Source organism: Sorex fumeus, unplaced genomic scaffold, assembly GCF_029834395.1.
Source record: "Sorex fumeus unplaced genomic scaffold, SorFum_2.1 ptg000046l, whole genome shotgun sequence".
Classification (NCBI taxonomy): Eukaryota; Metazoa; Chordata; class Mammalia; order Eulipotyphla; family Soricidae; genus Sorex; species Sorex fumeus.
The window spans coordinates 7,487,303-7,515,105 of NW_026606103.1; the positions used below are offsets into that span (position 1 = coordinate 7,487,303).

Here is a 27,803-nt window from a genome sequence, read left to right on the forward strand (position 1 = left end):
TGAATGAAAAAAGGAGGAAGTGTGGGCGTCTGTGGCAGCGGCTGGTGTCAGGGGGTCCTGTCCCCAGAACACAGGGATGGGATTGGGAAGTCTGTTTTCTAAAAAAAACTAAAGAATATATATATATATATATATATATATATTTAAAAATCCCTTTCCTTTCCTGTTATTTTAGCCACTGTTTTAATGATCAGGCCTCTACAATGCAGTGTGCCAGAGGGTGGATTCACTATTCCCTTGGTGGGGATCTCAAACAGCAGTGCAACCGGATGGTACTCAGTATGGGGGACAGCAATGCCTCAGCATATAAGGCGCTCTGCCACTGGGCTACACCACACTCTGTTCTCTAACATTAGTTCATCTGTGAAATTAATCTAGTCTCTTTTCCCTTCCCTACACTACCCCAGAAGAATTTACTAATCATTAAACACCTAAATAAAATAAACTATATATATTTTTTAACATTCCAAGAAATTTAGGTTTAATTGACTCCCTAGATTTCAGATAAGTTTGGTCTACTCTGGGAGATTATGGCATAGAAACCAGGGGAAAAAAAGAATTCCTTTTGAATTAAAGAAAAAGAAACGAATGAAACAAGCAGGTGCTTATTTATTTAAAAAAAAGGAAAAAAAGGGAAGAAAACCAAATGTTTTACAGTTCATAGATTAAGTAAAAATACCATATATATGTGTGTGTGTATATATACATACTGTACATTAAAATATTAAAATTACATGCTTTCCAGGACAGAATCTGCATACATTCCTTCATATCAATTAAAAACTCTATGACACAATTTAAATTCACTGCAAGAAACTTGCTTCATTTCTTTTTTTAGACTTCACACAAGCAAGTTATAAAACCAGGATCTAAGTGTGGAAATCCATATCCTATGCACAAATGATAATGGAATACTACAAATATGATTAGGGTCTTTTGAATTTCCACACAGGTCTAGACTATCCTAGAACTGTGTCAACCTTCTACCCGAGATGAGAAGGAATGATAAAACACTATAATTTGTAGTTCTGTGTGGATATCAACAAATTTAAATAAAATATCTCTTACTGTAACAACAACACTGGCCATGAAATCACTCTGGAGGAGGATTTCTCTCTCCCCTACTCTTTCCAAATAAAACACAGGAATGCTGGGGAGAAACCTCAGACTGAAGCACCTCTGGTGATAATCAGGATACAGCAAGGTACAGAGAGGAAGTATTTTCTTTACAACAGATCTTTGCTAATTTGGATGACTTCAAACACACCCCCTTCTGCAAAAGGCACTCACATATTATTTGTTTATAAATCATATAGTAGGAGTCCATATAGGAGAGATTTCCTACAAATATAAAAAGAAGCTGAGGACATGATATAACAAAGAAAAGAGTCTAAGAAATACACATTTTGGATCATTGTGCACATTTTCCCCCCAAAAGGATAATTACTATAGAAGTTTAAAAAATTTCACTGTAAAGTTAGAAATTCCAGATAAAGTATCAGTAAGAAGCACAGACTGGAGAATGAAGAATGAAATCCAGGTAACAGAGAGGAGGCACACCAGCATTTCAAATGGTCACAAACAGGATGTTCCACGTTTAAACACAAAGACCATTTGTGAGAAAACGTAATTTTTGAGAGAGGGAGGTAGTGGCAGACAAACAGGAGAAGTGGCGGCAGAGCACTAGGCTTCACTGTGTGGACATGCAGAGAGACACACCCAGAATCTGCAATGGGAAAGATAGGCCACATCTTCCTTGCTTCTGCAATCAAACGAAAAGACCTTGCTGCGTCAGAGCCTGCCCTCACCGGGACACAACTGAACTAATAGAATTATAAGATGTGCCGCTGTTACAGCTGGAGGCGTAGGCTTCTGGACTACTGCCATCGAGGTTGATTCTGAAGACAGCGGATGCCCTCATTAGAAAATCTGCTGCGTCACGGCGCCCCAGCTCCCGCAGTTTGGAGATGAGGGTGCCAACTGTACTCTCCGGGTAGGATGTCCACTCCCGGAGCAGAGCATGGACTGGGCTTGGCGGGAAATCTTTTGGAGCCCCACTATTAGTGTTGTACTTTGCCACAAGGTCAGGGAGACCCAAGTTCATGGCCAAAAGGCACCAATCCTTCCCCATGGTATCAGGTGGGTCAAGCAGGCGACTTAGTTTCCTTCGGGTCAGGAGGTTTAGATCTGATGCATGGATGTCCATCCCAAGACTGGCCTGTGAGTATACGTCATGACAACCGAAGCACATGATGCTACTGAAACTTTCTTTGTAGCCACCCATGGTGTTAGTCAGTGAGGTCTCCTTCAGGGTCTGTGCCCGGAAAAAGTCTCGTGGTTGGTAGATCATGACAGGCTCATGGTGCTCCCTCAGCTGCTGGGGACTCAAGTAATGCTTCACTGTCAACAACCCTGGCAGTGTGGTGGCCATGACGTTCTCAATGGTGCTGCACACTGAGTCTAGCAGAAGGCAGCACTTGATCTTGTCCATCTCTAGACCACGGACCTGCACCTCAATGCCTTGGCCATGGTTAACCAAGAGCACCAAGAGCTCTGCACAACGGTTGGCAATTTTGCAGCCATTCACCCACAGGCGGATGTCTGCATCTCCTTCAGCACTCTGCTGGTGGATCCATCGGCACAGGTTCACCTGGACCTTGTGGAAGATGCCACAAGGGAAAGGCGTCAGATGTTCCACAGGGACAATGCGCACACCACCATAGACCATCACCTCATCCTCCTCATCTGTCCAGGAACGGTTCAGATTGTCTGTCTTGATCAGAGCAGGGATGTCCACCATGGTTCCACTGCTCAAGTCCCGGGCACAGATGTCCATGGCATCGAGGATCTGTAACAGCTCCTCAACATCACTGTCAGGCACTAGGCGCTGGACATCCTCTGTGGTGTAGCGACCCCGGTAATGATGCAGGGCCCGCGGGGTCTCCACAGAGAGCAGCCTCCCCAGGACATTCGTGCACAGCCAGCGGGGGTCCAGGAGCAGCACATCCTGGACTGTTTCACTCTGCATGATGTTGATCTGCCAGAGGAAACAACAGGAAATCATGAAAGTATCAAAAGGACAGGTGCATCTTAGTGCTCAGAGCACAGAAGTGTTTTCACAGCAGTAACTCTGTGCAGAGGTTGCAAGGAATGATCAGGGTACCTCACAAATAAAATCTGAGCCAGATCTTCATCTTAACAAAGATTCTAAACAGACAATGTAAGGCGAGAGAAAGAGAGAGAGAGAGAGAGAGAGAGAGAGAGAGAGAGAGAGAGAGAGAGAGAGAGAGAGAGAGAAAGAGAGAAGACAGAGAGAGGAAAAAAAGAGAGAGGAGAGAAATGGCAGCCAAATGCAAAAAGTGATTTTTGAGTAGGTTTTGAATTTCAAAATAAATCCATAAAGGAATGAAAAGTACTACCAAAAATATTAGGATAGTGGACAGCACTGGGTAAGTATTATACAACCAATAACATCATGAAATGAATGTTATGTGATAAATGTATGTGATAAATGTATTGTGATTATGGAGACAAGTACCTTTCACTACAGGAAGAAGATATACACTGAAATATTAAGAGGAGGAATGTCATGATAATTTTTAAAGTAACTGAAGAAATAGGACAAAGAGGAATTAGGTAAATGTAGTAAAGTGTAAATAACTGGTTAATATAAGTTATTATATTAATATAACATAATACCATTCTGAATCACTTTCTTAAAAATTTCAAAAAGTCTTCATTTGTGGGAATACTACATGAATCCTCACGTATAGTTTAGAGAGAGAATATATGAGACTTCCATGTAGTATTCCCACAAATGAAGACTTTTTGAAATTTTTAAGAAAAGTGATTCAGAATGAAGACTTTTTGAAATTTTTAAGAAAAGTGATTCAGAATGGTATTATGTAATTTACTGTCTCTCACACATACACACAGTCAAAAAAACTGGAACAATATGCAACTATGCAGAAGGTTGGCCCTGCAAAGACAAAGAGAGGAATGAGGTCAAAGATAACTGTCACCGGGGGAATGTGAGACTTGCTATTATACTTATTCATTTTTAAAAAATCAAAATAAGTTTGAAAGTAGAAATCGTGACCAAAAGGAGGGCATTCTTTTTCCTAGAACACCTGTGTCTCCTCTATTTCCTCCATGTTTTTGGCCAATAGTTCTACAAATAGCTGCACTCTGTTCTCTAAGACAACCTGTTTGCATCAGAGAAACTTGACTGCTCAGTCTGAAACCTTTGAGATACCTTATATGTATAAATCTATTTAAAACTGAGGCTGAGAATCATGATTCCTGGATGGGGTAACAATGATGATCTATTGATAAGGCATTTCATGGAACACCATTAACAACAAAGTTCTAGACTTTGCATTTCTCTGTGTTATCAAAGGTGTATTGATTATCCCATACTGGAGGATACTGAAAAGAGAAATGACTAAGAGTGGTGTCTAAAGGAATGGCTCGAGCGGGCCCAGTAACGTCTCCATTGGAGACTTTGTTGTTACTGTGTTTGGCATATCAAATACTCTCGGTAGCTTGCCGGGCTCTCCGAGAGGGGTGGAGGAATCGAACTCGGGTCGGCCATGTTGGCCGCTTGTAAGGCGAACGCCCTACCGCTGTGCTATCACTCCAGCCCAAAGGAATGGCAGCTGAAGAAAAAAGACAGTTACCACAAAGCAGTAACAGTACATAGGAGAAGTTGGTGGGAAATCAGAATTGATCTGTTGATTAGAATTTCCTTCTTTTTAGTTTTCCCATATTTACTAAGGTCTCAAGAGCCAGGAGGGATGTGATACTAAAAGTGAGTTATAGTCTACTATACTGAAGAAAATTCTGTTGCTAAAGGAGTGAGTTTATAATTATTTTCAGAATCACTTCTGAGTTTGAATATTCAGAACCACTACCATTTTTGGTCCTCTCTCCTGGATCCGGAAGTCACGACAATCATCCTCTGTGGGGACAAGCACATGACACAACAGGAACACAGCCCCCAAACAACTCCCCAATGCTAACTCAGTCAGGAGGAAAGCTCCATGGCTTGTTTTTTTTCTGGGGATCACTGGTCACTGTGATGCTAATGTCTACAGATGTCAGTGCTTCACTGCCCTTCTCAATTGTCTGTGAACCAATACTATCCCACGGAGATGGAGAGCTGCTATCCTGAAGTATGCAGGAATTGCAGATGTCCAGGAGAGATTAGAAAAACCTAAGGCCACCAGGCAGTACAGGGGAAACTTGTGCTCTGGAACTTACAAAAGTTAGGGAAAAAAATAAAACCAAAGCAAAAAAAAAAAGAGCTTTTATGCAGACAGGAGAGCGGAGACCCACAGTTGAAAGTCACCTGAGGTACATACCTGAAATATTAAGTATAGTTATTATTATACTTAATATATAGTTAATATATATACTTAATATATAGTTATTATATTGTTATTATGTACTATATTATAATATTATATTATTATTATATTAATATATACTTAATATATAGTTATCATTATACTTAATATTAAAATATTAAGTATAGTTGGGCAGTTTCCACTCTGTCCACCTGTAGGCTTAGACCACATTCAAGATACAGGACACAGAGACAGAATTGAACTCAATGTCCATCACTGACCCGTATGGACCCATGGAAAGCCCTTACCTCGCCAGCACTGTGGAGCTGCTGGACTATCTGTCTCAGGTCTTCTTCACTAGCCAGAGGGTTCAGTTGGTCCTGTACATCATACACAAATTGCTGCAGTGACATCAGCTGGTTGGGCCCATTGAGCTTCCTCCAGCATGGCAGTATGGATATGATTTTTTCACACAGGTGAGTCATAGGAGGGCATACCTAGAACAGGAGAGAAAGGCCAACCCACAGATGTATCCGGTGAGGCTGGACAGAAATGCCAACACTCATTTCTGCACCCTTGAGACTGCAGAATGAGTTACTTCTATTTTGTTTTTTTTAGGGTTTGATTGCATTTTGACCACAACCAGTGATTCTCAGGGGTTACTCTTGTTGGTCCTTGACAGACCATATGGAGTGCTGGAAATCGAACCCAAGTCAGTCACATGCAAGGCAGGTACCCTATCTGCTCTGGCCCCAAGTTAGTGCTATTATGTTTGGTTATTAGAACACTGGTATTTTTAGTGTTACCTTGAAGCAACATTTTTCAAATGCAAAATTTTATAGACACTCTACTTTCATTTGAAACTGCAGGTTCAATTGAAGAGTGCATACCATCTCAGGTATTAATTACTATCTCCCTCATACACTTGGAGCAACTGTTTTAGCAGTGGTAGTCACTCTATTAAGAGGAAAAGAGAGTAAGTTATTCATATTCATCATGTATATTAAAGTGGAATTTCACCAATAAATTTGGTATTAATAGAGCTATTGTTGGGATGTTGGGAGGGAGGGGTCTTGGGGTCCTTGGGAGAGGGAGAGGGTACACTGATGATGGGTGTGGTATTGGAATTATGTGTATGAGTTTCCATTATTAATACCACGTAAACTAGAGAACCTCAATAAACCCATATGTAGTGGTGCTCAGGACTTACTAATGGCTTGGTGCTCAGAGATCAAAATGGGTCACCTGAGTGTGAGGCAAGCATCTTGCAGGATATACTATCTCTCTAGCCCCACAGAAGATGGCTGTTTAATCTCTTAACCTGATTAAACAAATCAGCCTATGTTAACATAGTCAGTACAACTTCTAAATGAAAAAGCAAAACAGTCATATATTGCCTATTTGGGCAGTCCCTTTTCAATGCTATCCTTTAAAACAACTAAATTCTAGTCCCTAATCAGAAAACAAAATTTCTAAAGAAAATGTGTTTAGGGGCTGGAGTGATAACACAGCAGGTAGGGCGTTTGCCTTGCATGTGGCCGACCCGGGTTCGATTCCCAGCATCTCATATGGTCCCCTGAGCACTGCCAGAAGTAATTCCTGAGTGCATGAGCCAGGAGTAGCCCCTGTGCATCGTCAGGTGTGGCCCAAAAAGCAAAAAAAAAAAAAAATAGTTTATTTTGTTGTGGGTTCCATCCATTTGTGGGTGCCAGGGACGTATGAAGTAGACAGCATGTGACATCAGACTATAACTTTTCAGGGAGAAGCTATTGCATAGGTCTTAATTACATCTGGTGGGAGAGTCTTGTCACACCCACTGTTTCCAACTCCTGTCCACTGACAGGCAGGCTAGCAAGCCTACGCCCAACCCATTGGTTCTGCCAAGGTGTGATTCACACTAGAAAGCCAAGAGAAAGGAAAAGATTCCAGAAATGTTGAAACCACAGCTGAAATTGAAGCCTCGTGTTGAAAGTGCAACATTCCCCATAAGGCAAGCACTTTTCCCATCAAGCCAGCAGTTGGCTGGAACTGGGACAGACACTGTTAGCCAGGGAGGAAGGGAAGTCAGCTATCTTTGTGCTCAGACTTAGCACCATTCCCATATCATTTTAGCATTTTTCAATTGTGATATTTACCCTTTTGTATCAATCGTAAGAGATATTTATCATCGTATAATTGAAACCCAAGCACAAAAATGTGTAAGACTGCAACTGTACCTCATGATGTCTCACTATTAAAAAAAAATTTAATAAATAAAAGAGATATTTAAATTATGAAAAGTAACATATTAAGTGTCAGAGCTGGTGAGAATTATTTTCTCCAGTCAAGCTCAACTTTCAAATTTTTATAAACTGAAAAATATATATTAGGTATACTTTCATTGAAAATGTCTGAAATTTTAAAATCTGGTTTAAAAGGTTTCCAAAGCAGTCAATCCTAAGTTATTTTAAAAATACATTCACTTAAATTTCCATTAAAGTATTTGTTTTAGTTTTTATATTTAAAAGCTTTTATCTACCTTAAAATTTATTTTTAGGTTTGTGTAGTGAATAAATCTACTGTCTTTTAAGCAAAATATGGTGTGCCAGACTAATTATTACATAAGTGTTTTCCACACAAAACTGAAATAATGTCTAGTGACTTCTGTAGATATGTAATTCCTTTTATAGTCATTAATCTTTTACAATTATCTACTGATATATTGATCACATAGTGTTTATAATGCTTGATTTATTTTTCCTAGAAAGTCTTGTGGGCCAGAAGAGATGGTACAATTGTTTTGATGCTTGCCTTGGACAAGACTACCCCCAGTTTGATCCTCAATGCATATGGTCTCTCAAGCACTACCACAATTGATCCCTGAGCACAGAAGTAAACGTTGAGAACTGTTGGGTGTGGCCGAAAGAACCAAAACAAACAAAGCAAACAAACAAAATGAAATAGCCTCAGATCCATTAAGATGTTCAGTGGAACCATTCTAAGTTTATGTAATAAAATGTCACACTTATTACTATTTATAATAACTGAGACCACAGTTTGATTTTAGTTCTTCATCTATTAAGTCTATCAATAAATCAGATTGCTGTCTGTTTTTCTATTAGTATGTATAATTCTACCAGTACAATTCTATTAGTATGTATAAATCTACCATGTCACTTTGACAAAAAATTAAATTTTTTTCACATTAAGCTACCAATATAGCAATCCCTTCTTTTCATGGATCTACTCTTTACCCTACTCTCAAAGCAATAAACTAATACATGACCTTCAATCACCCAGTATTTGGGCTTTCCGAATCCTGACCAATAAAGAGGGCATCACAAAGAGGCACTGGCTGCTCTGCAAAGGTGGCAGTTCATTGTCCCCAGGTCACTCACAGAAATGATCTGGCTCCGGATTTCCTGTAGGTGATTTCGCAGTACCTTCATGTCCTTAGACCCAGAAGCCCCAGCATCCAGAACAAATAACTTATCTGAAATGTGAAGGTCGTTCCCAAACCTAAGGAAAGCACAGAAGATTGATCAGAGGCGTGTACTCTCACCAGATGTTTCTAACATTCCTACAGATTCAAATGACTGGTCAGATGCCAGAAAGTTCGGGTGAAGAGCAGAAGCCCCCATCTCTGCAGGTTACACTGCTGTAGAGGCCTGGGGATATCCAAGGACTCTGGTCAGGGACAGGTCTCAGGTTCCACATGAAAGCAAGAATATATCATTACAAATCATGTTTCTCCTGACTCAGAAAAGAGGAGCCACTCAGTGTAATGTAATTTGGTGGATTAACAGAAAGAGAGATGAATATAAAAGTTACTACATAATGCTATAATTATGGCCGACCCGAGTTCGATTCCTCCGCCCCTCTCGGAGAGCCCGGCAAGCTACCGGGAGTATTCGATATGCCAGACACAGTAACAACAAAGTCTCCAATGGAGACGTTACTGGGCCCGCTCGAGCAAATCGACGATCAACGGGAGGGCCTTTACCTTTACCTTTACCTCTAGTTTTTCAACCAGAAGTAACAAAAATAATAATTGAAAACCCAAGTTCTTGTTACTAGCATGTTATATAGAAATGCAGATTCAAACCTTTTTTTGACAAACTCTTAAATTTACATTGTAAAATATATTTTGTATATTAATGTCTTATCTATATTCATAAGTAATACATTGTTTCAAATTATTTGATGTATAATGTAGTCTGACATTTTCCTCTTCACTTCACCCAACTCTGTTCTATTTTTAAGAGTTGACATTGGATTCGCTATATGAATCTAATTACTCACAAATGGGTTGAAAAATAGATTTTTAGGAATATATTATTAACATATCAATAATCATATAAATTAAATTCTCACACCAGAGATACTGACACATCACAAAGAATACAAATAACCAGTGTGAATGCGAGGAAAAAGGGACCCATATTCACTACTGGTGAGAATGCTGACTAGGCCGGCCTTTTTGAGAAAAAATATAGACTTTAACTAAAAAAATTTTAAAACTTCTCAAAAAAACCTTGGAATTGAATTTCCATATGACCCAGCAATTCCCAAAACCTCTATTGAGAAAAGATATTTTCAGTCCTATGTTCACTGCAGTACCTCACAAGTCATGATCTGGCAAGAACTCAAGTGTCCAAGAACAGATTACTAGATAAAGAAACTACAGTATGTAAATATGACAGAATACTACTTGCTATAAGAAAAGATGAAATCATGCAATTTTTTGCTACATGGATGGAGCTTTTAGTCAGGAAAAAAGCACAGTAAGGAAATTAATAAATGCTCCAAGGTAACAAAAAGTACTAGTCACAGAGAACTAGCCTTCAGTTGGAAATTTGCCATGGTGAGGGGATGAGGAGTGTAAGACAGAGTAGGACTGGGGGTATGGGGGTTCACTCTGGAGGGGGAAAGTGGACACTCTGGGGGAAGGTGTGATGCAGGAATGTTTTATTCATGAAATCCTTACATTAAAAGCATTGTAAATCATGGTGCCTAAAATAAAAATTTTATTTTAAATTTTTACTAAAGAGCCATGATTTACAAAGTTACTGATAGTTACATTTTAGGCATACAATAATTTAACACCAATACCTCCACCAGCATCAGGTTCCCTTCACCAGTGTTCCCAGATTCCTTCCCCATCCCAATCCCCACCCTATAAACTTGACAAAGTGTCAGTGGTTGCTGCTTAGATCTCATGTTTTCAGTTCTGTTGAATCTGTGTTTTGCATATATCATTATACCCCTCACTCATATCACAATGTATAACTGAAAGCCCGTATTTCTTTTTCTATTCTTCCCGCCCCTTGAATTCTTTCCTTCTCTATCTTCTCTCTAAACACTGGGGTCAAGTATGATTTTTACTACAGTACATTTTCTCATCCAGTATTCTACTGTCTGCAGATAAGTGAGATCACCCTGTATTTGTCTTTCTTCTTCTGGCTTACTTCACTCGACATGGTATCTTCTAGTTCCAACCACACTGCAATTACATGATTTCATCGTCCTTTGCATAGCATTCCATTCGTATATACATACCTCATCTTCATAAATCCATTCAACTGTTGTTGGAAACCTACGTTGATTCCATATCTTAGCTATTATACTGAGCACAGCAATGAATGGTGTGCATATGTCCTTTGGAAAGAGTGTTTTTATGTCTTGGGGACAGATGCCCCAAAGAGGGATTGCTAAGTTATATGGCAGTTCAATTCTAAGTTTACCAAGAACTTTCCACACTGTTTTTCACGGGAGTTATACGAGACAACATTCCCACTAGAAGTGGATAAGAGTTCCTATTTCACCACATACCCTCCAACACCGATTGTTCTTATTATTTTTGATATGTGCCATTCTCACTGGTGTGAGGTGATATCTCATTGTAATCTTTATTTGCATTTCTCTGATGATAATGATGTTCAGCATTTTTTTCATGTGCCTACTGGCCGAATTCACCTGTCTTCCCCTGAGAAGTGTACATTGATTTCTTCTCCCCCTTTGTTGATAAGGTTTTTTAAAAATTTTTTTTGGTTGATCTTTGTATTTTTTAGTATATGTGCTGCCGAAGCTGGAGCGATAGCACAGCGGTAAGGCATTTGCCTTGCACGCAGCCAACATGGCCGACCCGAGTTCGATTCCTCCACCCCTCTCGGAGAGCCCGGCAAGCTACCGAGAGTATCTTGCCCGCGCGGCAGAGCCTGGCAAGCTCCCCGTGACGTATTCGATATGCCAAACACAATAACAACAAAGTCTCCAATGGAGACGTTACTGGGCCCGTTCGAGCAAATCGATGATCAACGGGAGGGCCTTACTTTACTTTGTATTTTATATATCCTGAATATCAAACCTTTGATGTGTTGAATGCAAATAATTTTTCCCATTCACTTTCTTTTAGTTTTAGCCAGTTTTTTTTTTGTTATGCACAAGCTCTTTATGTAGTCCCATTTGTTTATTTTTTATTTTATTGACTTTGCTAGTGGTATTAGATCATGGAAGTCATTGCTGAAGTCCAAATCTGGAAGTATTCTGCATATATTGTCCTCAATGTACTTTATAGCTTTTGGTTGGATATCAAGGCCTTTGACCCACTTTGAATTTACTTTTGTGGGAGGTATAAGATATGGATACAGGTTGTTTCCTACATGCAGTTATCCAGTTTTGCTGTGCCATTTGTTGAAGAAGCTATCTTTACTTCATTTCATTTTCTCAGCTTCTTTATTGAAAACTAACTGCCCATATGTATGGGGTTTTGTCATAGGGTATCTGATTTTGATCCATTGATCAGAAGGTTTATCTTTATTCCAGCACCACGCAGTTTTGATAACTGTAGCTTATAATGCAGTTCCAAAATGGTTAATGTAGTACCTACCGATTTCTTATTTTTCAGTATAGTTTTGGCTATTCACAGTCTTTTCTGATTCAAATGTACTCAAGGAACCAAACACAAAGGTCCTGTGATTGCGTGGATCCCTCACCCTGGACCCCAGGCTTGGTGGCGTCAATCGGAGAGCTGCCCTTACCTGTTTCTCACCTCTCTCAGCAAGGACTTGTCTTTGTCGTACCCAAACTCGCCTCCAGCTGGACGAGGAACATTCATGATGTCTGCATGGGTGGCCACCAGGACAACTCGGAGTGGGTTCTTCAGTTTGCCAGCGAAGGCTAGGGACAGAGAGGAAACTGTTTCTGGGGGTTTACTCCTTACACAATCCCCTCCTCCTGCTCGGTACTCACACACGGACCCCCCCTCACCCCACCCCTCGGCCACCCTCTGGTACATGTAAAACCTGCCTGTACCTGCCTGCCATGCTAACTGACCTCTGCAGACCCACGCCTGGACAACAATGAACTAAGCCCATCCATGGGCTGGGAATTGATGAGTTTGCTCAGAACGGATCAGAATTGACCACAGGACTCTCACTTGAGTGGCGAGAGAACTTCTGGGTCAGAGAGTTGTTCTTTCCAATACAGAAGCAGCCCTCTGAGGCTGCAGACCACGGAAAAGTCACAGATTCACATAGGCACAGAGGCTCTCATGAACTTGAAGAGTTTAATAAAATATATATATATATATATATATATATGGAAAGGAATGGGAAAGAAATAGGCAAAATTCTGATAGGGATTAACTCCAAATTATTATTTTTTATTATTATATGCTCTTCAAAAACAAGTTTGGCTGCTGAGCTTTGTATTTCATCAGGAAGGCTGCTTCTGATGTGTAAAGAGCCAAAAAGTTACTCTATCATATCTTTTCCTTAAAAAAAAAAAAAGGTTATGGTCAGACTTTCAGACAGCATGGTACCATTTCTTTCTTAACTGAGGAATGAAGGAGAGCTCACCCCATTGCTTAGTTGGCTAGTCTTTAAAAGAGATATTCCACTTTACACCTAATAAAGCTGACTATAATTCTGAAGTATTAAAAATCACAAAGAACGGTTCTCACACCAGGAATGTAGTACAGAGGGCAGTGTGCTTGCCTTGTAAGTGGCCAACTTAGGTTTCATACCCAGCATCCCATATGGTCCCCACCTACCAGGAGTGATTCCTGAGAGCAGAGCCAGGAGTAACCCTGAACATTTCTGGGTGTGGCCCAAAAATTTTAAAAAAAAAGATTCTTATAAAATTGCTCAGAATTGGGTGACTGCAGCGGGAAAATGAGTCTGAGAAACTTCTAGAGTGGAAGTGACAAGTAGGAGGAGAGAGGACTGTATCCAGGGCAGTCAGCTACAAGCCACTCTTAGCATTGGGCATAACCAGGGCCACAGTGTCTGTAGAAAGGATATTCACTTAGCCAAGGACATCTTGGCTCACCTATGGGTTCTTCAACTGGAACAAGAGACTTTAGGAAACTAAGCCAGAAAATCACTTGATTGAGCTGAATCTCATATGGTTCTTCTAGACTAAAAACGATGACGTGGACTGATGTAGGATCATTTGCAGCAAAATAATCATAACAGCAGAAGTAAACAGGGTTTCCAGAGAACTCCCATACACTGAAATCACCAACTCCTGTAGAGGAAAATAAATATAACAATTGGGAAACACAACGATCACATTTCAATCAGTGTTTTTCTCAGTGCTTTTGGGTATACCGCGAAGGATCATAGCAGTTGGATTCATCTGTGTATCTGTGCTTAAGGGTAGTTCTTTGTTTTTTTGTTTGTTTGTTTGTTTTGGGTCACACCCAGCAATGCTCAGGAGTTATTCCTGACTCTGCTCTCAGGAATTACTCCTGGCGGTGCTTGGGGGACCATATGGAATGCTGGGGATTGAACCCAGGTCGGCTACGTGCAAGGCATATGCCCTCCCCACTGTGCTATTGCTCTGGCTCCCCTTAATTCTAGTTCTACAAGTGTAATACTTACATATTCCCATGATGTATTCTCATGCCTGTTTCTATTTCCAGACTTCTTAACTATGTATCTAGAAATACATTATAGCTGCTATTCAATTTCCTATACAACATTACACCATTATTGTATCTATATCTCTTTTACACCTACTTAAAATACTTGTTAACATACACACATACAAACTCACAGTAATGTATGTAGAAATATACACTTCATATTGGTATGCTGGTATATTCCTATGAAATGTCAGCTTAATTTTAGTTAAATAATGACTAAACTCACTTTTCACAGATGAGCAATAGATCTCCTATTATTCTAAAGAGAAGATGCTACAGGCTTAAGGTGCATCAGAAGTTAATTAGAAGTTTTGCAGATGAGGGATTTGAACCCTTGAGTCCAGCATGAAAGTGAAACTAGGAAATTCCAAAATTAGAGGCAGGGGTAGTGGTGGATAAGAGGCAGATTTTCTCTTACATGGAGCTGGGGGTGTTGCTACTTTTCCTGGAAATGCCTGTGGGTTGCAAATCTGACCAAGATCCACAGGTAACACAATGGCAGAACTGGTCCACACATTTAACATGGGAATGAAGGGTGTTGGGATCTGTCGGAGAGAGAGGGATATACTGGGGGATGGGTGTGGTGTTGCAATTACATGTATAAGAAACCATCATTAATAGCATTGTAAATCAGAGAATCTCAATTAAAAATTTTGTTTTAAAATAATATGATTTGGGGATTCTAAGGCACCTGAAACATCCCCACTCCAGACACATGGCTATTCCCACTGCTCCCCTCTGGGGGCTGTCACTGGGGCTTGTAAATGGAAGGATTTCAGCCTCCTTTCCCTTAATTTTCCCCGTGTGTATTCAATGCACAAATTTGACAGGCAGGAATTATTCTGAGGGGAAGAAAGTTTTTTTCTAGAGTACAGATAGCCTGAGCACACAGCCCTCTAAATGGGCAGTGGAGGCCTCAGCAGAAGAGTTCTGAAGAACAGAAATAGGTTTTTGAACTCTGGGAGCACCAGGAGAGCTGGATTTTGATACAGAGGAGGCCTGAAGGAGCAGGAGTGAACAGGTGGCCCAGCTGCTGCAGGAGCTCTAGGACCATTTGCTTTAAGAGACCACCATAGGCAAAACTGGCCCACACATTCACTCAGGCCAGCAGTTCTCAGTGTGGGTCTGCAGGTCAGCAGAGAGCCGTGTGCATACTCCCCAGAGGTGCTGCCCAGACAGTTCCAAGTCAGAGCTAGGAGTCTTTCAGGCAATCTGCAGGTATGCCATAAACAAGAGTATTACATACTGTTGGGGGTAATACTCATGGAGAATCCTAGTTTTTCTGCTTTAAAATAATTAAAGGGGTTTCATAATTCTCCCAATTATCAATCTCTCAGTGATTCCTTTGTTGCAGACCATATACCAGGCACTTTAAACACCATCTACTGGGCTAGAACAATAGCACAGTGGGTGGGATACTTCTCTTGCAGGTGGCTGCCCCAGGTTTGATCCCTGGCACCAGATACGGTACCCTCTCCCCCCACTGCCCCACGAGCCTGCCAGGAATGATTCCTGAGTGTAGAGCTAGGAATAAACCCTAAGCACTGCTGGGAGTGACCCCACAACCTAAAAATAAAAACCATCTACAGGCCAGACAGATAGTACAGCATGGAGGGCGCTTGCCTTGCACCTGGATTTGATGCCCTGGATTTGATCCCCAGCACCATTTATGGTTTCCCCAAGCCTGACAGCAGTGATCCATGAGCACAGAGCCTGGAATAAGCTCCAAGTACAGCTGGGTATGAGCCAAAAACAAAACAAAGGCAAAAATAAAAATAAAGCAAAACATAAAATAAAACATATCTACTCCTAAAATCTCCAAATATGAGTCACAGATGAACTGCTTTATTGCTGTTCAAAATAGCACCTCAGTCAAGGTGAACAGCTGGTATTGAGTGATTGGGTCCAGGTGGAGGAGGTGCCAGGACGTCCAGGAAGACAGCAGTGAGCATGTAAGCCCTTCCTTAGGAGATCCATGGGACTGTCTGAGGCAAAGCAAGCACCAAGTATTTGACATAATGTGCCAATGTCTGTACCGTAGCAGAAGCTTTGAGGGTAGATGCATTTTAAAAATATTTCTTATAGATCTTATAAATCTTACTTTGAGATTTCCCCGCCAACTGGATGTTTGACTCTACTTTTAATGTCATACGATTCACCCGAAAGTAATTCCATTAAGCACCTGCCATTGGCACCGCTAGGTCCTGGGATAAAGGGTGTTTAGCTTCCTAGGGCTACGAACCAGACAGGAGTTACTTGCAACATCACTTCTGTTGGTTCCCCTCCTATGTGGAGCTATAAAAAAATGCTGCTGGGACTGGTGCCCTTTGGAAAACAACTGTAGCCTGGTAAAAGGAGACTGCAGGGCTGACTGGGATGGTAGAGTCATACCATTCAAATAGGCATTCTGGACATCGATGGCCTTAGTGGACTGGTCATCAGTGGAGCAGTGCAGGTGGTGGGATGGGGCCACGAACACCTCCAGCATCCCTTTGGTGAGACCCGGCTCGAACATCATGCTGCGGCTCCTGACACTCACGTTCTCACAGCCTGGACAGAGGTTGTTGATGCTCACCGAGACTGTGGAAGAGAGGGGTCGGTCAGGCCACACAGGGCAGGGGGCACTCCTCAGTCTCCTTCCTGGCACAGTGCCCAACCCCCACCACTGCACTGGAGCACTGGGTCGCACTGTGTCTATTGTGCCACAATATTTCAGGGTCCTGGGGAATGGACGTACCACTCCCTCTCCCTTCCCTGCTGATGAGCAGCCCACAGGAGAGCCTGTCTCCCAGGCTTGTTCCCTGCATTTGGTTGGTTGGGGCAAACCAGCTGAGGTACTGCAGAGCTTGGAGGAGAGAAAGGCACAGCGGTTGCTTTTTTTTTTTTTTGAATCACCATGAGATTACAAAGCTTTCATGACTGAGTTTCAATCATACAATGTTCCAAAACCCATCCCTCCACCAGTGTACATTTCCCACCACCATACCCCCATTTTCCCTCCCACCACTCTTACTCCACCCCTCACTGCCTCTATGGCAGGCACTTTCCTTCTTATTCTCTGTTTTGGGGCATTAGGGTTTGTAATACAGATACTGAGAGGCCATCATGTTTGGTCCTTTGTCTATGGCCCGGTGTTTCTTAAATCTCCTTGCTGCATCCTGAATATGATTGCTGTCTGATTTGAGACACTCCAATTTTCTAAGGAAAATAATTTTTCTTCTTTTGGTCCTTTCTGTCCCAGGGGATTTCATGGCTCTTCCCTGTTGCTCAGCTCTAGACTTCACCCCTCTTCCAGGTCACAGTGAACAGCCTATCGTGGAGTCTCCCTCATGTCCCACTGGCCCCAGATGATGCAGATCACTGGTACCATCTGGTTCAGGAAACTGCTTCTATCAGCGGAAGGATGTCAGACACAAGAAAGCGATGACATTAAGTAATGCCGGATCACAAACTGAGAATGTCTTTCTATTAAAAATTCCCTGGAAGACCTTTCAACAACACTAGTGTCAACTTTGGCTTTGCAGTATTGAGTCCAGTGTCTCTCCAGCACTTGGGAGTCTTCCCTTTGAATACAGAGGAGAGGGGTCAAACTCCCAGTCTGCTGGTAATTACACTGTTTACTTTTGCTTACAACAGCAATACTGGTTTTGCATTTATGATAGCACTGTTTTCACTGTCCTCTCGTTGTTCATCGATTTGCTTGAGAGGGCACCAGGTTTGTTTTTTGTTTTTTGTTTTTTTTTTTGCATATCGAATACACCACAGGGAGCTTGCCAGGCTCTGCTGTGCGGGTGAGATACTCTCGGTAGCTTGCCGGGCTCTCTGAGAGGGGCGGAGGAATCGAACCCAGAATGGCCACGTGTAAGGCAAATGCCCTACCCGCTGTGCTATCGCTCCAGCCCACGCATTTATGATATGGATATTAATTCTTATTTCAAATTAATGTATCTTAGTCAATTACGCGCACACATCATGGCAATGAAATTTCTGGAAGAAATAAATCCCCTAGTCCTCTGTTTTACCTACCTTGTGGATATAGATATCAAGACCTGGTAAGACCTTTACCAGCAACAGACCCTGAGGAGACTGGACCCCTCCAAAAGAGCCTGAAGGAAATTACTGGAGAACCCTCAACTCATTCCTTTAATCCGATCAGCCCTCAGCTATCCCAGACCAGAGAAGGCTGGACCCATATTCCGGGAGAAGATCCGACAGGACCAAAAGTCAAGAAAAGGATTTCATAGGTCTCACCCAATTCTACACACCTAGCAACAACCTTAGCAACAGACTTTTACCTAGCTAGAAATCCCCATATGGGGTTGTTTGGAAAAACCTTATAAAAGCTACCTTGAACAAAGGGAGGGCGTGCATACGGTTCCTGCTGTGTGCTGCTTGAGCGCCCACGTGCCCATCACATGTGGTGCCTGAATCTCCCCTAGGGGCTCTCTCCGCCCTTGGAGAAACCTGCTTTCTCCCTTGAGCCTATAAATCTCTCTCTCTCTCTCTCTCTCTCTCTCTCTCTCTCTCTCTCTCTCTCTCTCTCTTCCCTCACCTTCAAAACCCCTCCAAATAAAATCTATTTCACTGCTTTTCTACTCCTGAAATTCTTTTTTGCAGGGTGAGAAAAGAACCCCCAAACCCTTGGACGGGCTTCTCCTTTCCTGCAGAGCAAATTCTCGCTCCAATCTAAGTCTGTGGTTCCCTGAGAAAAATCCCGAGCCTGGCAGACCAAACATACTTCAGGTGTGGCCTCATAGCCACCTGGTGGGGCTGGTGGGGCTTGGGTTCATGCCTGGATATGGGTTCATTGAAGACTTTACCAGTCCTGGTCATCCCAGCGGATCCCAGGTGGCAAAGGCAGATTGGGAGAAAGTGAACACCTTTCTCTCCTCCCCAACTCACGCAAGCCACCTGTGAGGTCCACTGACATCAGTTGGAGAGTGAGGAGAGGAGACTGAGGACGGGATCATGGGAAGAAAAGAGGAGGAGAGGAGAGAAAAGAAAAGGAGAGAACAAAATGGGGGATTGTTAGGACAGGACAGCCTCGGACTGGGCCAAGGATAATGAAGATAGTAAAGTTTCCACTCAGGCCTCCACTATCTGCTTGTTCCAGGAGGAATGTACAGACCCCTGAGCTATGGCCATATAAGGGTATAATCTAACTTCACAAAAGACCTTGTGGTTGCTCTTGGATGCTCCACGTTCTCCCCATCTCCATCTCCATCTCCTCTACCAGGGAAGCGCGACTCCACTGACTGCACTCAGCAGCCCACAGAGCAAGCCGCCATGCTGGCCCCGTCCAGGCCACCTGCTCTCCTAGGTGGTAGCTTGGCCAGTGTCTCCAGTGTTTGTGGGAGAGAGGGCAGTCTACTTTCCTGCTGTCTGACACATTGTCTCCAGGTCAGGGTAAGGCCTGATTCTTCGAGCAGTTGTCACTGGAGCTCTGGCCTAGGAAACAGCAGAGTCAGGCCAAATATCCTTCCAGAGGCCTGCCAGAGGTAGCCTTTCCCAGGAAGGGACCCTGCTCCCCCAAACTTCAGTTTCTAGGATCTGGCCACTCACATGACTCCTTCAGACTAGTCTCCACCACAGGTCACCCTGATACCTCATACTTGTGCTCTGCTTCCCTCTTGGTAGGGTTCTGAGGGGGCCAGGATGAGAGTGGTAATGTCTACTGTAGCCTCCAGCTCTCTGTTCAGAGGGACTTGCCTTGCACTGGGCAGGACACCTTGCTAGACAGCAGTGGGCCCAGCTTAACTGCAGCTGAATCTCGATTCCTGAGTGCTGAGTGAATTGAAACTTTATTCACCCCTTGGAGCAGCAGATGAGCCTTTTCCACTCCCGCAAAGCCCTGGTTTTCATAAGACAGATCCAACACTGAATGTGACTTCTAACTAGACAGGGACTACTTGGACTCTAATGCAATATCATTTTTATCATGGCAGCATTTCATTCCTTGGGCTGGGGGATTTCACTTACTTAGCTCTCTCCAGTGGTCTTGAATCAGGGTCTTTGTGGGTTGAATTGGGGCAGTGAAGAACCTCTATTTGAGGAAGCCTCCCCTCCTCTCTCTATTCCCATCTTTAGTTAAAGATTCCAAGTTTTCCCAAAAAAGAGAAAGAGCTAACTTCCCAGATGAAATCTCTAGTTTCCAAAAGTTGGCAGCTAACTTCATTTGTTCTCGCCCTTTCCCAAGTCATCACTTGATCACTTGATATCCTGTTACTCATCGATTTGCTCAACTGGGCGCCAGTATCATCTGCATTTGTCCCTGTTGCAAGCTAGTGTAAACCAATGGCATCTGCTCGCTCCAGGAACACGAAGAGCCTCAAACTGTTCATTCAGAGTTTTGATGAAGAAGTCTGACCATCTCGCAGGTGTGCGGTCAGGCATTCTTTTGACATCACATGGAATATCAGCTCTAGTCCAGCGGTCATCTTCAAATCGCATTGCATGTCAAGTCCATCTGATTTTCGATGCCTTGGCAAACGAGACAGCGTTCCTGATTCTCGATCATCAGTGGAGGTCAGAACTCTGGATTCCTTCTCTCACTTGAGTGAGGCATGATACTTCAAGAATAGCTCTTTCAATTCCTCTTTGGGTGACCCAAATAGCATTCTCATTCTGTTTTTGTGGGGCCCAGGTCTCTGAGGCATATGTTAGTGCAGGGAGAACGGTGGAGTCGAAGAGATATGCCCAGAGCTGGAGGTTTTTCATCCTCTTAGCTATTTCTTTGACGCTCTAGAAGGCGTTCCACACTGCTCTCTTCCTCCTGTGCAGCTGAGGTGCCAGGTCGTTTGCCATGTTGAGTTCTCGACCTAGGTACACATAATTGTTGCATTTGGAGATGTTCATTCTGTTGAGAGCAAATGGAACACCAGGAACTAGCCAGTTTTTTCATAAACATTGTCTTTGTGAGATCCAGCTGCAGTCCGAAATTTCCACATTCACAGTAGAAGTTGGCCAGCATTTGTGCTGTTTGGCTAATGTTTGGTGTTATTAGAACGACGTCATCAGCAAAGTGGCGGTGGTGTAGTTGCCGACCATCTATCTTCACTCCCATTCCAGTTGTCACGTGACATTCTCAAGAGTGGAACTTGAGAGTTTTGGTGAAATGGTGAAATCGTCCTGCCAAAACCCTCTCTTGACATTGATGATTACTTCCCTGTAGAATGGTGAGATCCTGGTGGTGAATCTGTAATGCAGCTCACAGAGGATCCTGATGTATTGAGTTTGAAAGCCCTGTTTGGCTAGGGCTTTCACTAAGATGCACTTCGATGACTGCTTCAGTCTCAACAGAATCAAAGGCCTTCTTTAAATCGAAGAACTTCAGACAGAACAGCATTTTGAACTCCCAAGAAGCCTCAATGAGCTTGGTTACCGTGTGGATATGGTCAATTGTGCTGAATCCTTTTTGGAACCCAGCTTACTTGCATGGTTGTCCTTCATCTCGTGTTCTGCCAATCCTATTCAGGATGACGTGAGTGAACAGCTTGTAGACGACAGACAACAGGCAGTTTGGGTGATAGTTGCCAATGTCGTGGATGTCTCCCTTTTTGTACAGTAGAATAGTCCTGCTGGTTTTCCATTGGGACGAAACCTTGCATTCAGACAGGTAGTGTGTGAAGAGCCGAGGAAAGTGTATTGATGAGTACTGACAGCAGATTCTTCAGGTGTTCAGGTCTGACCTTGTCTGGCCCAGGTGCTGTTAGCTTCTTTACCAACAAAATGGTGTGTTGGAGTTCATAAGGGAGAATGTTGGGAACGACATATCCATCCTGTGGAATTTGGTATATGGGCAGTTGGATGTGGCTATCGAAGAGATCCGGTAGAAGTCATGGATAATCTTCTCCATTGCCCTTCTAGAAGATGTGATAGATCCATCAGGACGTTAGAGGGCAGTCATCTTGGTCCTGTAGTTGGTGAAGGACAGGTGGGCGTTGCGAATACTTTTCCCGGCTTCTGCTCCATCGGCCAGCACTGCTGCTCTTCTCTCTGAGATCTTCCTTTATCGCTTCTCTGCACTGGTTTGCGAGCTCAGACATTCGCTTGTGGTTGCCTGAGACTCGTGCCAAGCCATGTTGGTGAATGAGTTCAAGAGTTTCTGAAGACAGGTGTCTTTCTGTGGCTTTCTCTCTCGGTGTTTCTCGCACAATCTCTCTCCCATGTCATACTACATGGAAAATAGCAGTTGTCCTGGTTGTTGGGTGTCAGCCCCAGAAACATCATGAGCCAACGATTACTTAACTCAGAGATGGGTTTATGACACCTTTCAAAATCTTACTGATCTCTCAGTAAGGTCAGTTAAGATTTTTATGCACAGGTAAACCTTCCCGTGTCTTCTCATTTCTCTCCCTGATGGCAGCAACATCACCAGCTGAACCCCTTTTGGGATCTTTCTGGCCCACTCTCAGATCTTTCCAATGTCTTTAGTCTTGCAAATTTCCAGACATAATTTTAGACAAATAACCACAAACAACAGAACTGAAATTAGAGCAAAAGAAATCCTTCCCTTTAAACCCTCTGGTTAAGAGTCTGCCTCCTTTGGGCACCAGGAAGACTCCTAAGAATTAAGATGCACTAACATAAGAAAGAACATTTTCTCAATTCTTTCAGAGAGAGAGAGACCAGTTAATATCATTCCACAGGAATTTGAGGGCTTCTCTAGGAAAGCAGCTTTGAGGGAATAAGAGAAGCAGCTTCTCTATGACTTCCCTATTGCATTGCTGCATAGCTAGTATAGCTTGCCCAGTTCTGTGTGCATTATCAGTGAGAGAGACTTTAGTCATAGAGCCCAAGACTCAAATCTCTCAAAGATGCGTCATCAGACTTAAGAGCCATCTTGCAATGTATTTACTAGAATCTATTCCCAGGGTGGCGGAGGCAGAATAGTGGAAAATATGATCTCCTTGCACACAGCCTAGTTTGATTCCTGGAATCCCCTAAGGTCCACAGAGCACTGCCAGTTACTGAATGCAGAGCCAGGAGTAATCCCGCCTCACAAAATAAAAATAAATAAAAAAGAATCTACTCCCAGATTCACCGGATATTGATAACTAACTAGAAGAAAGATGAATGGAAATGTTATTTCTTTTGGGCAAGGGTTGAGTAGCAAATAAAATCTCCGCATCCCTGGGATCTGTATATCATTTAACCTGGTTTAGGATTAGTTCTTGTGATTCTGGGCATACTCTCTATACCCAATGAAAACTTACACAACTTCCAAATGACAGATCTAGATACAAAAATGAATATTATCCATATATACGTATCCATATGTATATATGGATAATATGCATATTATATTTTATCTCTCTGTCTCTGACACAGTCTAGGAACTCTTTATGATTTCTTTTATCCTCAGAAATTCTAATTACCTTGTCACAGAGTTTGACCCAAAAGAATCAGCTCTCTAGACCACCCAATTTCCACATGCTCAGTGCTTCTTCTAGGGGAAAGGCAGGTGGTTCTGCAGTTCTGGGTGAGAATCCATCAAACAGGGCAGACAGTGAAGGCTGCTTTCCTGCCAGGGCCGTAAACACAGACCATGGAGGAGCCTTTCAGAGCGTGCCCCAGAGTGCTGATAGGCATGGATGGCACTGTCTGGAAATCTGTTTTGTTGCTCTATGATTTCGATGTCAGGAAGGTCTCTTCCTCACATGGCAATCTGTAATTCTGGTCAGAATAGGGTGGACTGACCCGGCTGGACCATGAAGTCTCTACATCAGTGGGATCTGGTCAACCTTAGGGTGAGCAACTCAGTCAGCACTCACTAGAGACGCTGACAGGAGAGAGGCAGGAGGCTGGAGCCAAGGGGGACCACACCCACCTGCTGGTTTTGGAGCCAGGGGGGATGGGGGGAACCTGGTGGAGTTAGTGGAAGACAGTCTTGGCCGGCGTCTTCTGAAGAAGCTCCTTAGAAGCCCACACCGAAGAGATTCCACCAGCGTGGTTTTCCCAGACCCCGAATGGCCAAACAGCTTTAGTTTAATCCTTGGCTGGAGATTCTGTGTGGGTCGTAGTTGCTGGATGAAGAGTCCTCTGTGTGTGTCCTGTATACAGACAAAAGCATCCTGTCAGTCATGTCAGAGAAGCCACTGGGCCAATAGTAAAAGTCTGTACTGTTTGCAGTGGTAGCAGGCAAAAATGTCAATACCAAATATCGGTTGCATTTCTACATGCAAATGATGAACAAGAAGAGAAAGAGATCAAAAGAAAATTTTACTTAAAATATTGCCCCAGATCATCCACTCAAAGTATTTAAAAGACATGAAAAACTGTCACTGAAAGAGCTAGGATACCAGATAATTCATAGATTAGAAGAATTAACTTTGTCAAAATAACTCCTACCTGAGCATTATATAGATTCAATGCAAACGCCATCAAGATTCTGATTACATTTTTCAAAGATCTAGAGTTAAAATCTAGAAAAGATTTAGATCTAAAAATTACAGGGAACCATATTATCTCATGAATAGCTAAAGCTATTCAGAGGAAAAACGTTAACCAAAATTGCATGGTATTAGATAATAGATAAGACTCTTGGAACTGAGAGGTCTGAGATAAAACTTCAGATTCACGGAAAGCTAATTTATGACTAAAAATCAGGGTTCATAAGGTGAAGCAAGGAAAGTATCTTCAACAAATGGTGTTGGGAAAAAGGAAAGCCACATGCAAAACAATGAAGCTAGAGCCATATCTCATACTGAATACAAAGTTAATTTAAAGCACATAAACAATATTCAGATTACAGTGGAATCCAGAGAAAAGCACAGGCAAAATTCTTTAGAACTGAGGACGAAGAGATAGTACAGTGGGTAAGGCACTTGTCTTACTTGTTTTTGAACAGGGTTTGACCCTCCAGGTAGTTTATATAGTTTGTCCAGCACCCCTAGGAGTGATAATTGATTACAGAACCAGGATAAGCCCGGGCAATGGTGTACGTAGCACCTCCACTCCCCGCAAAATAATCAAAAAAAGAAAAAGAGAAAAATAATTCTTTAGGATGTAGTCCTCAGAGATGTCTTCAATGATTTCATTCAACTGGCAAAGGAACCTCTTTCTGGTCCTTTGGCTACTATTTGAAATATTATCATCAGAGAGGTACTCTCTGGCCCACTGGTGAAAAGTGGTTGTCATCCCTTTCCCTAATTCCCGATTTTACCCTATTTCAATCACGTGCACTCTTGCCACAGGCAGCCAACTATTCTATAAAGGGCTGGGTGGTCTCTGGTGTGGCTGCAGAGATCCCAAGTCAGCCATAGAGACACAAGAGTAAATTAGTAATGTGAGTGACTGTCAACACTGGCTTGCTCTCTCTCTGGGACTTTGCTTTTGTTTAGTGATTAAATACTGACTCTTCTGTACACTCTGGACTCTTGGGTGCCTAGAACAGTGTGGCACTTTCAAATGAGTAACTTCTAAGTTGCTTGGTAATATGTAGTACGAAGACACTCAGTGAATGCTTGGTTTCTGTTCTTATACTTCTTGCACCTTTTCTCCTGGAATTTAGTTTTCATATGTTTCATCAACAATGGTGTCAACATATTGACCAATTTAAAGGAGAACAGTAGCAGCAATCTGAACGGACAGAAAAGAGCATGGAAAAATCATGTGGCTTTACGGTATGTGACTAAGTGGAACTAGACAGCAAGGATGGGGCAGCAACTCTTCATATTTTTTTAAAGTTGAATCACCATGAGATTCACAGTTACAAAGCTGTTCATGATTGGTTTTGGTCATAAAATGTTTCAACACCTGTCCCTTCACCACTGCACATTACCCACCACCCAGCTTTCCTCCTACCACCCCCTCTCCCGGGACTGCCCCCATAGAAGGCACTTTTCTTCTTTTTTTTCTCTCCTTCCGAGAATTGTGGTATGCAACATAGGTACTGAAAGGTTATCATGTATATCACTTTACTTAATTTCAGCACTCAGTTCCTGTTCAGTGATCATTTCCAACTGCCACTGTCATAGTTGTCGCTTTTCTATCCTAGTCGCCCTCTCTGCACCCTTCCACTGGAGCAGCAACTCTGTAATATGTAATGAGTAAATGCAATGTATTCACAAACATTGTCCCAAAATATTTCTGGGCACTATTATTCACTGGTCTTTTGTTTAGACAAATCAACTACTTTTAAAATCAGAGTATGTAAATTTTTATTTGATGGGCAATCAAACAAAAATGAAAAAGGCCAACTTTTGAAATCCCCCGAAAAATTTAAAGTTTTAAAAATTATTTTTAAATCTCTTTTTTGTGGGGTGGGGGAGGGCACACTCGCTGGTGCTCAGGGTTTACCCTGCTCAGGGATCAGTCCTGATGGTGCTCAGAGGACCATGTGAGGAGCCAGGGACTGAACCCTGGCTAGATGCATGGAAGACAGGTGCTTGTCTACCGTACAACTGCTCTGCTTAATTTAAAGTATATTAAAATCAAATAAGAAAGGATTGCAGTGACAGTGAAAATGAATACTAAAGTAAAATATAATGCAACTCCTCCCTTGCCTCTTATAACAAGAGCCCCCATTCACTTTAGTTTTTTGGTTAGGAATACATATATATTTTTTTTTCAAATTGAATCAGTTACAAGATTGTTCATGATTGGGTTTTTCAGTCATACAATGTTCCAAAATACGCTCCTTCAGCAGAGTACATTTCCCATCACCAATGTCCCCAGTTTCTCTCTGGCCACCTTCCTCACCTGTTCCCTTCCCCACCCCATTCTCTTCTCCCCCCCTCCCCCCCTCCCCTTCTGGGCATTATGGTTTGCAATACAGGCACTGAAAGGTTATCATGTTCTTGTCTAGAGTGATTATTTCTAACTATCATTTTCTTACTAGTCCCTCCTCTATCCTAACTGTCCTATTCCTACCCTTCCACTTGTGGAACTCGTCTGTGGGATATAAAAAAAAGTGTAATATGAAACTAATACCCACAGATAGTAAAAACAAGGTCCAGGAGGACTGATTCAGAGATGGCAGAAGGAAGTGAGCTGCTCCTTTTTGTCTAAGAAGAATTGCTTTGGCTAAGGAACCATGTGGTTCCCGGGTGTGCTAAAGTGGGCTTTGCTGAGGGGACAAGCAACAAATCCTCAAAGAGGGAGGAAGTATTACACCTTTATGAGGAGATTCTTCAATTCTGCACGGACAGGAAGCCCATCCCCCTCAAAATGCCGATAGTGGTCTGGTAAGGAACACTGGGACATATGGAAGGATGAATGACACTGAAAGAAAATGGATACATCCATGGGGCTTTAGGGACAGTACAGACCTAAAGAAGTTTGCTTGTGTGGGGAAGACACTGCTTCAGTCTCAGCACCACATGGTCCCTGAGTGCTGCAGGGTGCAACCTAGGTACTCAAATACTGCTCAAGTGCAACACAAACCACCATGCATAGACCCACCCTCAAAATAAAGAGAAAGCTGGTGTAAGATACTCCTAAAATATAAATTACCTTTCATTTTACCCACATTGTATATGGATTTAAATAGTCTCTCTCCTCAGATGATCCATGTATATTAACAAATAACTTACAAACCGAATTGC

The 27,803-nt window shown here is 42.4% G+C and overlaps 1 protein-coding gene across 1 annotated transcript in view; it reads right to left on the reverse strand.

The window, feature by feature from the left end:
• Positions 1-589: 589 nt before the first annotated feature.
• DAPK1 (death associated protein kinase 1) overlaps positions 590-27,803 on the reverse strand; it is a 183,920-nt gene continuing 156,706 nt past the window's right edge. The window contains exons 19-25 of the mRNA XM_056122456.1: positions 24,086-24,308; positions 16,648-16,836; positions 13,659-13,856; positions 12,368-12,506; positions 8,726-8,846; positions 5,657-5,845; positions 590-3,037 (exon numbers count right to left, since the gene is read on the reverse strand). Coding sequence (XP_055978431.1) covers positions 1,805-3,037; positions 5,657-5,845; positions 8,726-8,846; positions 12,368-12,506; positions 13,659-13,856; positions 16,648-16,836; positions 24,086-24,308 — 2,292 coding nt within the window. The 3' untranslated portion in view covers positions 590-1,804. The remainder of the gene's footprint in view (positions 3,038-5,656; positions 5,846-8,725; positions 8,847-12,367; positions 12,507-13,658; positions 13,857-16,647; positions 16,837-24,085; positions 24,309-27,803) is intronic.